General features: G+C 42.5%; 1 protein-coding gene across 1 annotated transcript in view; it reads right to left on the reverse strand.

Moving 5' to 3' along the window:
- LOC118423315 (eukaryotic translation initiation factor 3 subunit A-like) overlaps positions 1-1,702 on the reverse strand; it is a 4,397-nt gene extending 2,695 nt beyond the window's left edge. Inside the window, exons 1-2 of the mRNA XM_035831434.1 lie at positions 1,213-1,702; positions 699-917 (exon numbers count right to left, since the gene is read on the reverse strand). Of these exons, the coding sequence (XP_035687327.1) occupies positions 699-917; positions 1,213-1,332 (339 nt within the window). The 5' untranslated portion in view covers positions 1,333-1,702. The remainder of the gene's footprint in view (positions 1-698; positions 918-1,212) is intronic.
- Between the last annotated feature and the right edge of the window lie 16,742 nt (positions 1,703-18,444).

Here is an 18,444-nt window from a genome sequence, read left to right on the forward strand (position 1 = left end):
GTTTGATGCCTTCCCTCCCAAAGTCCGCCTGTTGATTGTATTTTCTCGCTGTGAGTGGCAGGTGTACAGCCGACACGTTCACGGCGTTACGCCTCGTGCCAGAGCAATGAATGACAGATCGTGAGGCCAAACAGGAACAACAACGGACGGATGTGTTGCCACGAACGCCAGCTGGGAATGACCTCTGCCCGGGGGGATTTGTTATCGCGATTTTAAAACCCATTCTCCTCCGCACTTCACGTCGGTAGAAGGTTGTACAACTGTTTTCAGTACCCCATAGAAGCCACAAATAATACCCACGACTATTGTTTTTTTCGTTTTGTGTATAGTAGTTTGGTGTCTTTTATATCATACTTTTCGTTCCCCGATCCCCGGTCGGGCCCCGGTTTAGAAATGTGACGTAGGCCTTAGGCAGGTATACGATGGCAAGTATGTGTCTATGGGCCATTTAGCTCGAAACAAACAATTAATAACATGTTATGTGGCAGAAGCAGTGTTCTCTGTGTCGGTGTTGAAGTATGCTGGTGCTCGCAATTGGAGAATAGTTTGTGTATGACAATAACAGTGTGCTCATCTTTGTGTCGGTGTTGAGGTCCCACAGATTGTATTGAGAACGCAGAGGCAAAACTATCCTCAGTGCTACCCCCCCCCCCCCCCTCTGCTTGGAGAATAGTTTGTATATGAATCAGTGTCCTCACCTCCGTGTCCGTGTTGAGGTCCCACAGGTTGTTCAGGTCCCGGAGATACCCGTCCCTCTCCGCCTCGGCCCTCCGCAGCAGCTCGGTCAGGTGCCGCAGCTCGTCCGTCAGCGCGTCGCTCTGCTGCCGCAGGCGGGCGATCTCCCCGTCCTGGCGGTGCACCCGCTCCCTGGCCCCGCGCAGGTCCGCGTACAGCCCCCGGTACTCGCTCAGGCTCACCTTGTATGAAAAATACCTTTATTGTACGTTTCTGCTCTCACAGGATAAGTACAGGCCTTAATGATAAAGATCCTAGTAGTCTAAGTACAAGTACTAGTCCTCGTGCAGTAAGAGCGATCTATCTTACTACAGGTAAAAACAACAGTCAAAGAGACTGGATTGTGTATCTCTGTGTATCTCCAGTGCTAACATGAATGAATACAGCTTGGCATATGATGCAAATATCAAATCTAATACGTCTATATATTGATAAAACTGTCAAGTAAAAACCAGTCGGGCTAATGTCACATCTCACCTGGTACGCCAGGTCCGGGTCCGTCGGCGCCGGCTCGTTCCGCGGACAGTACACCACCTTGAAGGTCCCCTCCCGCCACAGGGTCGCCTGGAGTGCCGAGTAACTCTCGTCCTCTGCCATGGCGCTCTACTCTTGGCAGTCCTTCACAGTCGAGGACGACTGTCGGTGTCCAAAGTGCGTAGAAAGACATATACACCTGTGGAACGAGGTGTACTCCAGACACATAAACCTGCAAAACAGGTGTGTTGTAGCCACATACACCCGTGGGACCAGGTGTTGTACTGACACGTGCACCTGCAATTTAGACAGGTGTACTCCAACCACATGCACAATTACAACAGGTGGGCTACAGTCACATACACCTGTGGAACCAGGTGTGCTATTGGCACGTGTACAGGTGCACGACAGGTGTGCTACAGCCTCACACACCTGTGGAACCGGGTCTGGCAAGACGCTGCATTCTCGACGTCTGTCTGGGAGTCAGGACCATGAGCTCATCATGGTGAGCATCGTGCTGGGGAGTAGAACATCCAGTCTTCGTTTTCGGGAGACAAAGTCCTCATCGTCTATAACACTAGTAGTGCACCGGAAACACCGACGACGCTGGGCATAACACGCGTTTCAAACAGAGGTTCCAGAGACGCCTTGAAGCAAATTTCAGAAATCCCCTCACACGCGTCGTCGTACGACAGGTACACGACAACAATTTGATGCAATTCCTGGGATCGGAACAGTCGCGAATGCGTCGGGCAATGATTCAGTGACGTATGTGACCTAAAGGACTGTCGTAGACTCTCGTAGAAGGTCGCGTCTTAAAATCACACAACGTGTGACAAATAAAGCGCCTCAAGGAACGCGTCGCGCACGGTTAACCGGTTAGAATAGACGCAAGGAACTGTTAGGAACTTCTAGAAGCGCCGGAGTATAAAACGCGTCTTCTGTGAGCCCAGTCTTACGCAACCGTCCTGATACAAACCGCAACATCGCGTCACACAAAGGACAACTCGTCAAAAGTAACTATTTGTTTTCCGCATCACTAAGCGGTCCCGGGCGCGTTACCGGGTGTCGCCCCTGTTGGTTTTGGGCCCAGATTAGCCCGTAAAGCGCTCATTGTGCGCCGGTGACACATTAACGGAACGGGCGGGGAGTCGTCGGTGGGGGCGGCGGGGCTGAATAGAAATCCCCAGCTCGTGTGCTTCTCCTGGGATTAGGGATTAGCGTGGGGATCAGGGATTACCCGGGACAAAGCCGGACAAACATGACGTCCATGGGCGGCGCCGGCTTACCGGTACCCTCCCCTGAGGTTTCAACAACCCGTGACTTTGCCATGAGTGGAGACAGTGCAGATAGTGTGAGATGTAATAATATAGCCCTCGCTTTTGTACATCTGATCACCTGTGACTAGATTTTTAAAAAGGCCTTCCCCTGGGCAAGAACGAAAGAAGACAAATGTCCGTTCGTAGCTTTTGTTCGTCGTTTTATCAATGTCCTCGACGTTCGTTCGTCCGTCCCATAGCCTTTTAATCAGCCGTAGGGACAGCACAACATTGTTGTGCTGTATCAATAGGAATTTTAGTCCCCTGGCGGCGCCTATCTCCTCTCCGGGGCAGTCCTCGACGTGCCCTGCATTAAATATCCAAATGCCAATTGGGTGCGCTCAGAGTGAAAGGCGTCCACAACAACACAACAAACGCCCTGGATACAGAACACATATGACAACCTCGGTATAAAGGGCACGCTGCGTACAAGCCTTTAGATTTGCAGTGATCGGAATTTGATCCGTCCTAATTGCTGTTTCCATGGCGACAGAGCCCCCTATTATAGCATTATCGCTTTATGACCTCATTAGTCTCTCAACTGGCTGTATTGGCATTAAGTTAGTCCGACCGCTCTGTTATACTTCCGGCGCAGAGCAATGTATCCTCAACCCTCTGCACATCAAGAACAGCAGGGGCGAGCCGGTGTGCTTGGCTATAATCGCGAGCCCTAACACCACTTTATGGTTGTATACGTATGTCCCAAATATTCTGATATACGAAATTCTCTGTACACAAGGCTGTCATCTTATACACAAGGGTTTATCTCGATGGACCTGAAGTGCAAATTCAAATACATCATGACATGTGACAATCCCTGCATGGCAGATATAGGAAAATATATCAAAGAAGGTTTAAACATTAGAAATTCCTCCAATGATTGTAAAAGCCTCCAATAACTGTAAGAAATCTATCCCATACTACAACTTCTGTATTAGTTAGATAAGTTATAGAACTGTAGTTATGTAGATGCCATACTTTGTACCCCGTACAATTGTTGTGTAATAAAACTATATATATACTATCGGGTTGGTAGATCATAGGATATTTTAGTTTTATTTTCCACAACCAGTTAGTTGGTCTCACCTGCTGACGTTTCGATGCCTGTCGGACATCTTCCTCAGAGCTTCTGAGTGGACCGTCAGGATCGAGGTGAGAACAGTTGGTTGTGTAAAACATGACTCCAATATCCGTACTTAAGCTTGATTTTAATTACTATCTATTTATGTATTTATTACTCTCTGCGATGAAGGACAAGCAGTTCTTCTGGAGGACTAACTTCGTCTGCTCCACCTCACACGAGGATGAACGATGATGATGATGATGATTTATATGTTGTACCTTGGATATTGGTAATACCAAGGGCATTATATAAAGTATATTGCTATTCGTACAGTACTAATAGTTTTCGACGACTTGCAGAAAGCCCTTTGGTAATAAGTTGCAGTTATAAACATTTTTTTATTCACATATCCCTATGTGCGTTGACCATAATGTTTTAGTTTTTTTTTTATTCAAGAAAAAAGAAATAAGTGCATTGGTACAGATACAAAATAAACACAAATAACGTGCAAAAAACAATAAGCTACATAAATAAAAACAGAGACAGTCAGACCATGATAGCCATAATACATTCATTATTCAGGCAGATTCATATTCTTTTGAAAGTCTGTTCAAAGTTGGTGGTTCCTGTTTTGTCTGGTGTCTGTCATTTTGGCATGCATGACCTACCTGTACACAGGTATAGTGTAATGTGATTGCTATTGCCTTCGCCAAGAAGGTTTTTGGTATCGTCCGTATGTATGTATGTGTGAATGATTGTAGATAAACAGCATAACTCGAGAAGGCCTGGTTAAATTGTGTTGATATTTGGTATGTGAGCAAGTCTTGATGAGACCTTAAAATGATTAGATTTGTGGGAGGGGTGGTTAGGGGCTTGTTACGGTACTGCAGCGGAGGTTCCGGCTTTGAGGTCTCAAGTTCTGGACATGCTATATGGTCGTCATTTTCCAGTGGTTGATAGATTTTGGGGCAGATAGCAAGTGCCTCCTAGCAGCTTTTCGTAGAAATACAGGAGCCTGTTTACCTTCAAACTTTGAAAGAGAATAAGTCAAGCAAGGATTGACGGATCGTCATTTTTGGAGGGCAATGCTTGTATTGACATAGCCCTCACTTTTGTGACCACATGCTAGTAGAACAGAAAGCCCCATCCTTCCCAATAATTGATTATGAATAAAATGTAACATATTGACTTTGATCCTCCTTCTATTTTATTCAGCAGAACATAGGTATGGTATGATTCTTTCGTGATTCATTCCGCCATCCCTCCCTCTCGCTCCTGTAATTTTCTGCAAAATTCGGAGAAACCAAAAAATCAAAAAGTGAGTGCCGTTACTGAAAAGCTACCCTACCACTGACCGTGACACAAAATAAGCTAGCCAAAAAGATACCAAGAAATCATGCCGGTCATGACAATCCCCTTTTTTAGTTATTCTCTTTCAAAGTTTGAAACAAATCGGCTCCTGCAATTAAAAAAAACACGCTAGGGGGCTCATACCCGACCCTTCCTCCCTGGAGCTATCTACCACTCAAAAAACATAACCGCAGCATGTCCAGAAGACGATCTATCCAAACCGGAAGCTCTGCTGCAGTGCCAAAGAAGGTTCCTAGGATCGTTTTGAGGCCTTGTCAAGAACTATCTACATCCTAAACATCAAGACAATCCATCCAGACCTTCTCGAGATATCGTGGTCACAGACGGACAGAAAGACAGACACACAAACGTGCCGAAAACATAACCGTCTCGAACATTTCCCCATGATTATATGGGAAAAGTTGTTACAATTGTTGTTGTTTTTTCTAAGCTCAAATGGAAAATCAGGGTAACACAATGCGTAGAAGGCAACAGGGAGTAAACAACCTGCTCAATGTTAATATTCAAACTAGCAGAATCAGACAATTAATCTTACATCAAGTATATAGGTACACGCCTCACAGAGTAGTTTACCAAAGTTCAGATGCGTTCAGTGGTGTTCATTTCTAAATCCTACAAACTGTATCTTTCTGTAAATTTATTTTCAAATGTTTGGAAACAGTGGAAGACAATTGGTGTAACAATTCGCAACTAAAACATGACAATGCAGGTCTGTATAATTTAGAACAACAACCAAACCATGATTATTTATCAATATCAATGGTAATATTCAAATGTCCAGATTCTAGGAAATCAGCACCGTCCTATAAATAAGACTGATCTAAAATTGTTTGTCACACGGCATCGCGGATCAGCTGCTGGAACACGTATCGTACAGGCACAACAGCAACAAGGGCGCGGAAAGGGATTGCTATATTCCTGGCAAGAAGGTTCCAACTGACGATATTCTGACTTGACTGAAAGGTAAGCTTGGATCAACCGCAAAGGTAAGTGTACTATAGGCAGCTGAGATAAATTATCGGCCTTGCCATGTACTCCCCACAAGGAGGAGGATTTCTTCGTAGCCACAAACACTATTGTAAAAGCCGTATCAGCAGAACGTTTCAATCTACCCAATAGCACTATTCATCGAAGTAAGTTTGGTCACACTCTCTAACCATTTTGAAAGGAAAAAAAATCGACAAACAGTCAAATACACGGAAATTCACAGAGATCATAAAATATGCGTTTTCATAAGCTTCAATATGTATAACATTTAGGCAAGAATTTTTAAGAAATTGCTCGCTTGATTTTGTTATTTTGATTATGGTCTTCACTGACCTGAGTGTTGTCAGAACATTTTACCAAATTCTAAGTACAGTTATTTCATGCTAGATTTTGCAAAGACAAGTCGTACTGAAATTATGTATATTTTCAACGCACACCAAAACAACATCTTCTTCAAATGTCATCGTGGCAACATCACCATACGCTACCGCACGATAGTAATTCTCAAATATAAGTCATATGACATCGTTTTCGAATTTACATGTATTTGCCAACAGCCTGCTTTATCTACCCTATACTAGTATTTTCTGTACTACATCTTTATGTTTCACCTTTCTAGGAATTTTTTCCTGATTTTTTTTTCACGTCAGTGCTGTCACTTATTGGCCAGACTTTCAGGCAGTCTATCATTAATTCACATGTATGTTGTTCATTGCTGTACTTGGATTTACGTCAAACAAATAAATACGGCGGCAAAACATGCCCTAACAAGTTGCCACGCCAGACAATCAATGTGTGAACAGTTTAGGTTTAAAGATTATATTATGTTCATACTAATGACTTCGTGTTTCAGGCATATATTGTAGAATTTTGGCACCAAAACTGCAAATATTCTGAGATTTAAAATCTCATTGACATTTATGAAATTCAAATTGCTTTTTTGAAGCCATTTTTCAACATACTCTCTTCGTCTTCTCACATTGCAAGCGTTGGTTAAGCCCCCTTTACAAATCAAGAATTTAGCTCGGCCGAGTTGTCAGCGATCTCCAAATTACAAGGAGGTATGACCCTGATGCTGACGAAGAAACTCTGCCATTTGTTCGTAGGCATAAGAGTCATGCCTCCTCGTAATTTAGAGCTCGCTGACAACTCGGCCGAGCTAACTTCTTGATTTGTAAAGGGGGCTTAAAGAACCCAAACGCGAGCCGCGGCCAAGTCGTCTCGAATCAACCATTGTGGTGAAAGATATTGGAAGCTTCGTAGGGGATGAAGAAATCACCACGAATGGACTTCCGTGAGAAGTGCACATTTTTCAAGACGTTCTCAAGACACAACAAAGTCATATTCATACTTTGTGAATATCGCTGTGTATCGTAATAACAACAAAGGTAGATTCAACTTATATGTAGAAAAATCACCAGGAACAGTGACTTTGTTTTATGTTTTGATCGCTCAAATACTACAGTTTTTACTACAGTTATTTTTACAGAGTTAAAATTCTACTTGCCATGGGCTCGGAGGGTTGCTATGTTGTGGTTCAATGCAAGACTATTCTTTAAATACTTTTCGGTAGGTTTTCACAATTACTGCTAATGATTGAACAATAACTGCATCTCATTAATATCTCATTTACTTTTTAATTGTTTTCCCAGTAAACATACCGGCATGCGAACATATTCAGGTCAACATGCAGAGATGGGCGCGTGTTCAAAGTCACAAACAAGTGTACGTGTTTGATGATAGCTACCCAAGGTTTCGGTGACCGTCACATTCCCCATGGCAATACTGACTAGTCACGTTTGGAACCGCATTCTCCACACTGCAGCAACGACACCTAGCTGCATTGCAAAGCACTACAACTACGATGTAGGGAGGGGGTGGGGCAAAACAGGTGCATAGCCACCTTCGCTTGGGTGCTATCCGGAATGTTTATACATTTTTGTATATTGTGAAACATTCAGTGGCACTGAGCTGGAACATATGTGTGCCATGTTACAATGGTTCAGTCGCGTGGATTAATTCCTGCTCCTTCTCTTTAGGTGGCAGGATGGAGAAGAGGCTGAGACACATGCTGATTTTCCTCCTCATCATCCCGAAGGAGCCCGAAGTACCAGAGGCTGGATGCAGCTGTTCAATATCCTCACCCTGCAAAACATGGGGAATGATTAGGCCAGAACGTCCTTGCTGCTGCTGCACTGGGCTAGGCCTCACCAGCGTCCCCCCAGTCCCCAAGGAAATCCCAAAAAATATCCGCTCCTCATCTTTGAAAAATAGTCAGATTACCAGCTTCCCAAAGAAACTCCCCAAATCCTTAACTTTCTTGGATTTGGGATATAATAAGATAAATGACATCCAGTCAGGTCCATTCATTAATGTAGAGAAGCTCAGGAGTTGAAACCACAGAAGACCCAGATTAATTCTCTCCAGCCAAGTGCGCTCACTAATCCTAAGATTCAGATGTTGTGGCTGAATAGAAACCAGATAACTTCTATCCAGCCAGGTACGTTCAATACTCTGCCCGAACTATATGAACTTGACCTGTCCTATAACCAAATAACCTCTATCCGGCCACATTCACTAATCCTAAGCTTGAGGTATTGCACCTGGATGGAAACCAAATAACTTCTATCCAGACAAAAGATTGAAGATATATTAACTTCAGACTTACACTAGTACTCGGAAGGCTGGAAATCTAACACACAACGATTTACTTCATGTAGCGGCCTTAAAGCCAAATCCTGTGTACGGGAGTGTAGAAACAAAACCGAAGGACTCAACATCTACCAGTTGTCATGATCAGACAGGGCAGGGCCAGTCTCGGACTGACACTCGGAAGGTTGGAAATCTAACACCAAACGATTTACTACATGTAGCTGCCTTGAAGCCAAATCCTGTGTACGGGGGTGTAGAAACACAACCAAAGGACTCAACTGTAAAATTTTGAGAAACAAGCAAACTATGATTATTTATCACATAAATGGTAATACATTAATTCAAATGCCCAGCTTCAGACAATCAGCACCACCCTATAAGTAGGACTGATCTAAAATTGTTTGTCACACTGCATCACGGATCAGCTGCTGGAACACTTATCCTGCCAGCAGACCAGCAACAAGGGTAGTAAAAGGCCCTTGATATCTTCGTAGTAAGAAGGTGCCAACTGACGAAGATATTCTGACTATACTGAAAGGTAGGCTTGGATGAACATTAAAGGTAAGTGTGCCCTGTAGGCAACAGAATGCACCATAGGCCTTGTCATGTACTCATGCGCCCCACAAGGGGAGGATTTCTCCTTAGCCAGGGACATTATTGTAAAAACCGTATAAGAGGGACGTTTCAATCTTCCCAATATCAACGAAAGTTTGGTCACACATACAACAGTCTGACCATTTTGAAAGCAAGACATCCCTGCAAACAGTGAAATATATGCAGATTCGTTGAAGGCAAGAAACATGCGTACAGAACGTACAGTATGGCTAGCCTTCTTTGCACACTTCGAGTGGGGCTGGCTTTAACCATATTGGGGGCGCTGGTTGGCTAGTTTCAAAGTTGGCATAGGTTCGAATCTCCTTTCACTGCAAACTATCTTTCCAGGCAAACTCCGGGCCCTTTTATTCCGTCACATTTATCATGCTTTTGCCCAGGCCTTTTATAAAATAATAAAAAGGGGGGGGGGGGGTAACATGCTCCATACGTTTACAGCTTTTTGATTGGCCATAAGTCTGCCTTTCTCGGGGACAAGTTACAGGTGAACGTATCAGCGCGAAGAACACAAAATGCTGGCTCCAACAGGGATCCAATGAAAATGCAGATGACAAACCTTAGGATTTCAAATATACCTCAACAGTACCTCAACAGTACCCCCACTCAGTGTAATATAAGGGAATTTATGTCATTTCTTCTACTGAAAGAGTATTTCGATTAAGGTTGGACATTTAGATCATTACATGTTACCTATGTTGTTCCAAGTATCATAAGTCAATATTTTTTTATATTTTCAAATCTCTTTTTGATGAATTTTAATCATGTTTTATGAATGTCCAATGTCGGGGTGCGTACCTTATTTGAGGTTCATGCCACAGATGAATTGGGAAAGAAACTCAAATAGAACAACACTTCTACACTTCCAGGAGGGACGTGAAACTATACACATTTTTTTGCCTACAACACTTCTTCTATTCTGCGGGATTTCGTAAATTGTGGTAGGCGATTCACAAATTTGTAAAAACGATACCAGTAAAGAATGCTAGCACTTTTTACAACTTAAAGCGATAGCATTGTATAGAAGTCCTTGATTTATGCAAAATTATCCACTGTAAAAGGTAACAGGGAGTAAACAACCTGCTCAATGTTAATATTCAAACTAGCAGAACCAGACAATCAATACTATATCATGCATTTATTTATTTATTTCTGTTTTCTTTATACAGGGTAGACACACTCAGTACTTTGCGCACTGCTTTCCAGGCGTGCCCTGTACAGAATATCATACACAAAATAGCATAACAAAGAAACTAAACAATGAGCAAACCAAAGTAACAATATATACATAAACATAAAGCTATATATGTAGGTACACGACTAACAGATTCTTTTGCAACAAATGTTGACTCGCATTCAATTACGTTAAAAGTTCTTAACCTGCACGTTTTGTCTTTGTGTATATTTCTATTCAAATGGTTGGAAACAATGGAAGATGGCAGAACAACTCACAGTCCCAACAAAAACATGCAGGTCTGTGAAATCTCAACAGGCAATCATTATTGATGAATATTTATCACTATAAATGGCAATATTCAAATGCCCAGCTTCAAAGAATCAGCACCACCCTATAAGTAAGACTGATCTAAAATTGTTTGTCACATAGCATCGCGGATCAGCTGCTGGAACACGTATCCTGCCAGCACAGTAGCGACAAGGCCTTCGAAACTCCCTGGGATGAAGGTGTCAACTATTAAAACAACATTCTGACTGGACCCAAAGTCTGTTTGCGTGGATAAACCGGTACGTATGCTCATTAGGTAGCGCAGATGCAATGTGTATTTTGATGTACTTTTGCACGCCACATACACGAGTGGTGGATTCTTTCATAGCCATGGACTTAACTGTATAAGCCATAGCAGGAGAACGTGTCAATCTTCCAAAAAGAACCATTATTATGCAAGGTAAGTTTGTTCACGCACACAGAACTCGGTGAGAAATACGGTGAAATACGTGCAAATCCATTGAACCCAGCGATTGTGCGTACGAAGAGTAATAAAGACTACTCTTTTGATTTTGTTATTTTGATTATGGTCCTTACTGACTTCAATGTGGCAAGACATTTTCTCAAAGTTGTCAGTATCACCAAAGAGCAATAAAAGCTCATTGGTATCACATTTCATGCCAATGTAAACAGATGAAGATTTTGCATGGAAAAATCGGACTGAGGTTATCACATGTATATTTTCATCGCACACCAAAACAACATCGTCCTCAAATCCCATCTGAAAACCATCGCCGTGCGCTAACGTACAATAATGATCGTCCAATCTAACTCATTTATCATCGTTTTCAAATTTATATGCCAACAGACTGTTTCATCTACATGTAACTTTGATATATTTTCTGTACTCCATCTGTATGTTCTATCTTTCTCTGTGTCTTTTTCTTTTATTTTCTTCACGCCATTGTTTCAATGTAATGATCAAATGTTTGGTAAGATCACCATTTATTCACATGTATGTTGTCCATTGTTTACTTGGATTTACCATTGAAAAAATGAACGCGCCCTAACAAGTCGCCACCCAGACAATAAAACAGTTACGATGACGTGTCGACCCGAGAGTTACATATTCATACAGTCCATAAGTATCAAGATGTGAGAACGTACGTTTGTAGTTTTTGTCTGACTCGCTATCAAAGAGAAAACAATGGGAAGTCAAAATGCCAATTTATAATCAGCTGGTAAGGAAACCCCAATGTCCAGCTCACATTGTTACATGATTATACGAAAAAAATGTAAAGATGAGACTCCCGGGTTGACAAAGAGACAGAGTTAGTCTCGAAAGCTTCCCCAAGCTAATTGAACTTTAGTTGTGTGTATTTGTTTAAATCTTTGTCAAAAGAAAAAAATGTGTTTCTAGTTGTTTTTTTCCTGCTAATCTTACCATGGAGGAGCAGCACAATTGCAAGGTGTAGAAGGCAACAGGGAGTAAACAATCTGCTCAATGTTAATATTCAAACTTTCAGATTCAGACAATCAATACTATATCAAACATAATCGCTACACGACGTATTTTGGAAGCAATGTTTTGTTGCATTCAATGGTGTTGAAATGTTTCAATCTACGCACCTTGTCTTTTTGTTTATTTCTATTGAAAGGTTTAGCTATAAATTTTTAAACATGGTCCGCCTATATATTTTGTTATTTTGATAACATGGTCTTCGGTGACTTCAGGCTTGGCATGGAATTTTACTAAATGTGCATGGACAAATTAGACTGAAAATATCACATGTGTAATTTCAACCCACACCATAACAACAATCTCGTATATTGTTTATTGTTTACTTTGTTTAATGTGAAATCATTAATGGTTTAAAGATAAGATGAAGTGTCAATCTGAAAGTTACATAGTAATGACTTTATGTTAAAGGTATGTATTGAAGACTTTTGGCGCCAAAACTGAAATATTCTAAAACTATTTGAAAATTTGACCTATAACATGAAAGCGCCGTTGCAGAACTGCAACTCGCTGCTAGGAGGCCCATTAATACATTGACCTTCCTTTTTGCCACCCCTACCCCTCTACCAAATATCATGGAAACCCAACAGCAACATCTCGAATCATGTTGTTCACAGCCAAACGCGCTTACATACGAAGCTCGCTGCAGCACAGTGAGAAAAATCCAGATCAACCATTTTCGAACTTGACTTTCTTTTTCACACCTACCAAATATCGTGAAGATACCGCAGCAGCTTCTCGAGTTATGCTATCCATAAACAAGCGCAAAAAAATACAATTTCACTGCAGTACTGTAGGAAAACGCCAGGTAAACCGTTTTCGAACCTGGTCTTTCTTTCCACAACCGCCACACACCAACAAGAAATCACCATCCACAATTTCTCGAGTTATATAATAATCTTTATTGACACGACAAAAGTACAGCGACTTTCTTAAGGTCTACATGTTTAAAAACTACTTACAGTACAACTAAACACATATATATGGATATCTATAGGTATGAATACATCAACAAATAGGGTCTAGCATGTCATTTACACTATTGGTTTATAACATTCTTGGATATATTTGCCTACTTGTACACAATGAGGATTATCGCCTCCCAGAAAGTAGTTGAGTTTATCTATCAAACAGAGAGTAGCAAATTCTTTATAGCAAGCGGAAAGTAAAGTGAATAGCTCTGTGCGTTTATTATCATATCGAGAACAATCCATGACAAAGTGTCGTTCATCGTCGATCTCGTTTGGGCAGAATGGACAATATGCTGTGGACTAACCCTGTGGAATAACTGAAAATCACAGGATAGCAAAGTTCTTTGTACACAACGAAGTATTTGCATGATTTATTTGCAACTTTATAATTATAACTAGCGACTTTATAGTTTATAACTAGCCAAAGTTTCGGTGACTGACTGTCACCTTCCTCAGGGCAATACTGACTCAGTCACGTGTGGGACCGGATTCTCCACACTGCAGCAACAACACCTACCTGTAGAATCAGTAAGGATGGCCATGTGGTTCGTGACAGATGGTCAATGGAACATGTGCTAAACATAAGACCTTGGTTGTGCATAGCCGCACAATTCTTTTTGAGGATTTTTCCAGGAAGAGTGTTATTTGCATTTCTAACACTAATGAAGATTCCTTTTTCTTTCTTTCTTTCTTTCTTTCTTTCTTTCTTTCTTTCTTTCTTTCTTTCTTTCTTTCTTTCTTTCTTTCTTTCTTTCTTTCTTTCTTTCTTTCTTTCTTTCTTTCTTTCTTTCTTTCTTTCATCCATTCTCTTTCTGAAAGAAGGAGCCGGAGGCCTTTGTTTCTGGTGTGTCTGTGTGTGTGTCGGTGTGTCAGTTTGTGTTTCAGCATATTTCTGGTCATCATAACTTTAGAACCTCAAGATGGATTGTAGTGATATTTGGTATGTGGGTAGGTGTTGGGAATACGAAGGTCAAGGTCAATTTTGGACCCCTGGTGTGTGACCTTGGTACTGCATCAGATCTTCGATTTTTTGTATATTTTGACCTGGACATGCTATGGTCTTAATTTTTTGGTTACTTGTGATGTAAGGAAGAACGTATGTTTGGGCCCCCCAGTGGCTTGCTCTGGTATTGCAGGGGAAGTTTTGTCTAAACCAAGGAGCATAACGGAACATAAGAAGGATGTTTGGATTGTCAATATTGTGACCTGTGTAAGTTAGCTAAAGGTGTAAATAACCAAGCATAAAGTATGCAGATGTGAAAGACATTTACATAATAAAAATATTTCATGTAGGTATGCAAGTAAACTCTTGTTTCTGTCTGTCTTCCTTCGAATTCATTACATCAGATCTACATTGTAAATGGGGTTATACAGATATGCCATATACACTCACTACTTGGGTGCTATCCGGAAAGTGTGTATATTTTTGTATGTTGTGAAACTTCCAACGACACTGACCAGAGGCATCTGCGTGCCGTGCTACAATGGTTCAGTCGTTCTGTAATTTCCAACACAAAAAGTTAGCCTCACTCAAATTTTCGACTGATCAGCAATTTATGATCCACTGCTCATCGGTACCGAGTCACGTGTTCTATCCGCATCACGCGACGTCACAGCAGCATGCGAGCTGATTGTTCATTTCTTGACTGAGCTTATCAGCCGAAAATTTGGGTAAGTTCATTTTTTTTGTGTTGGAAATTACAGTTCAACTTGTTCCGTAATAACTTCTACCAGCACAGATGAACTTCAAAGTTATGGTTCAGTCGCGTGGATTAATTCCTGCTCTTTCTCTTTAGGTGGCAGGATGGAGAAGAGGCTGAGACACATGTTGATTTTCCTTCTCATCATCCTGAAGGAGCCCGAATTACCAGACGCAACATCCTCCCTCTGCAACAGACGGCTTAACCCAGCAGAACCTTCTTGCTGCTACTGCACCAGCAGGCGGGGTCGCACCAGTGCCCCCAAGGGCATCCCCAAAACTTTCTTGAATTTGAAAAATAATCAGATACCCAGCATTCATTCATGTTCAATCCCAAATCTACCCCTGCTTGTTTGTTTGAACCTTTACAAAAACGGGATAACTAACATTGAGCCTGGGACCTTTTCAAATCATTCTTTGCTACGGAAGGTGAGCCTAGTTTCAAACGACATAAAACGCCTCAGAACTGGAGAATTCTCAAATTTACCCAAGCTCCGATTCTTGTTTCTAAATAACAACCAGATAGATAACATCCAGTCAGGTACATTCACTAACCTACAGAAGCTCATCAAGTTGGGCCTGAGTCATAACCAGATAACTTCTATCCAGCCAGGTGCTTTCAAGAATTTACAGAAGCTTAAACAGTTGAACCTGCAGGATAACCAGATTAATTCTATCCAGCCAGGTACGTTCACTACTTTGCCCGAACTCTGTGACCTGAACCTGTCCAATAACAAGATAACTTCTATCCAGCCAAATACATTCACTAATCCTAAGCTTCAAGTATTGGGCCTGGATAATAACCAAATAAGTTCTATCCAGACAGATATATTTACTCATTCACTCAAATGGTTGATGCTAAGTGATAACCAGATATCTGTACTCCCCGCGTCTGCTCACGACATGCTGTCAGCAATCCCCAATGTAGAAATTTATAACCCCTGGCGGTGCGACTGTGCGATGGTTCCGTTCAGACTGAAAATGACTGGGTCTGCTCGTTTCGAAAACCAGATAACTTGTGATCAACCTGCCAACTTCGCTACAAAAAAGCTAAAAAATATTAGTCCAGAAGACCTGATCTGTCACGAGACCACCATATCGACACTGCCTGCTGATCTCCATGCCCCATTTGTTGTGTCAACATCTTCATCATTTGGCAACACCACCAAAAGCAACACTAGCCTAATAGCACATCCTGTAGGAACCATCCATGTCTCATATGCATTCATCTCATCTACAGTGTCAACATCTTCTTCCTTTGGCATCCCAGACAGCAATACTAGCCCGATAGCACATCCCGTAGGCCCCACACCTGTCATACGGTTAATAACAACAGCACCACTACCTACACACTTTGCAATCCGCCTATCTGTTCTTATCGGCTTTATCTGTGGTACAGGGTTCGGCATTGTCCTGATTGGACTCACGATCTGGTGCGACAGGAGGACCAGGCGTCCTGTGCACGGGGGTGTAGAAACACAACCAAAGGACTCAACATCTACCAGTTGTCATGGTCAGACAGGGCAAGGCCAGTCTCAGACTGACACTCGGAAGGTTGGAAATCTAACACAAGACGATTTACTACATGTAGCGGCCTTAAAGCCAAGTCCTGTGTACGGGGGTAAAGAAACACAACCAAAGGACTCAACATCCACCAGTGGTCATTATCAGACAGAGCAGGGTCAGTCTCAGACTATCATAGAATCCTACACAAGCAACACACTTGCAGTAACAGCCAGTGGTCCAGGTCAGGCAGGGCATCAGGCTCTCCCTGACAGTAATCCACCAAATAACACAGGGTCTGCTGCAGAGCTGTACCAAGCTGCAGGCCTATCCCACATAAACACCACGGCTACTGCAACAATCAGCGGTCATGATCATACAGGACAGACCCAGGCTCAGAATACAAGTCAATCCTTTTATGTTAGAAATCTAGCATCTCTGTCACAGCAAAATCTTCTGTACCCAAGTGTAGGGTCACCACCAAACAACGCAACAAGCGATGGTGCAGGTCCAGGTAAACCTCACGTATACGAAGACGTTGATTCGCTACTAAAGAGCCCCAAAGGTACAGATATTTCGCCGTCTGCTGAGAACGAGGCTCTTGGAAAGGCCAACAAGACCAAATCCACTACAGAAGATCCTCCCCCTCTTCCCCCATCCCGTAGAGTTGATGATGCCCTGCATGCTGTTTCACAGCACCACACGTATGAAGATGTAGACGCACCACGAAGGAGTTCCAAACCGAAAGGTACAGGTCTAAGGAGATTTGCTAAGAATAAGACCAATGTTACAGAGAATAAAAACATCAATGTTAAAAATGAGCCTCCCCCTCTGCCCCCGCCCCGTGACGGCACTATGACCATGCCACCAGTCTCAGAGCCCCACCCGTATGAAGATATAGACGCACCAACAAAGAGCCCCAAACCGAAAGGTACAGGTCTATGGAAATTTGCTAAGCACAAGTCCAATGTTACAGATAATAAAAACATCAATGTTAAAAATGAGCCTCCCCCTCTGCCCCCACCCCGTGACGGCACTATGACCACGCCACCAGTCTCAGAGCCCCACCCGTATGAAGATATAGACGCACCAACAAAGAGCCCCAAACCGATAGGTACAGGTCTAAAGAAATTTGCCAAGGAGACGACCAATGTTACAGAGAATAAAAACATAACTGTTAAAAATGAGCCTCCGCCTCTGCCCCCACCCCGTGAAGGCGCTGTAACCATGCCACCAGTCTCAGAGCCCCACCCGTATGAAGATGTAGACGCACCACAAAAGAGTCCCAAACCGAAAGGTACAGGTCTATGGAAATTTGCCAAGGAGAAGACCAATGTTACCGAGAATAAAAACATAACTGTTAAAGAAGAGCCTCCACCTCTGCCCCCAGCCCGTGAAGGCGCTGTCTCACAGCCTCAAGATGTAGACGCAGCACCAAAGAGCCCCCAACCTACAAGTACAGGTCTAGGGCGATTTGCTGACAACGAGGTCCATGGACCAGTTATCAGAAACAATGCCACTAAAGATGAGCCTCCCCCTCTTCCCCAACCTCTTAAAGGTACCAACGTCCTGCCAGCAGTTTAACGACCTCATGTACATGTACATGTACATACACTACAAAAGCACCCCAAAAAGAAAGGTGCAGGTCTAAAGCAGTTTGCCATGTCCCTCGGAACAGTTACCAAAAATAAACCTCCTAAAGACAAACTTCCCCCAGTCCCACCACGCAGTAACTGTGTTGATGCCAGGTTTGAGCAGTCAACAGGGGCTCATGACAACCTGCAAATACGTCTATGAAAATAACGAACTTGAATAGCAACCTGAAGGTCAATCATCATTCCTGTGTCACTGACGAAGGATAGTAGATTCTATCTGAAACGTCTGACCGTTTCCAAAACCATATGAAGTTGCTTGAGTAACTACTTTTTGGTGTATCTTATTACCTGGATGTCTAACCTAACGGTTTACACATTCATGTAACTTTAGTTCGCATTCAAATGTCCAAGGACAATAACTTCTCTATGAAAAAGTTCCATCTGTAACATGATGATCTGAGTACTGTTACAGTAGTAATTACTATCTATGGATGTATTGTATC

This window comes from Branchiostoma floridae, chromosome 1 (genome assembly GCF_000003815.2).
Source record: "Branchiostoma floridae strain S238N-H82 chromosome 1, Bfl_VNyyK, whole genome shotgun sequence".
NCBI classification, from domain to species: domain Eukaryota; kingdom Metazoa; phylum Chordata; class Leptocardii; order Amphioxiformes; family Branchiostomatidae; genus Branchiostoma; species Branchiostoma floridae.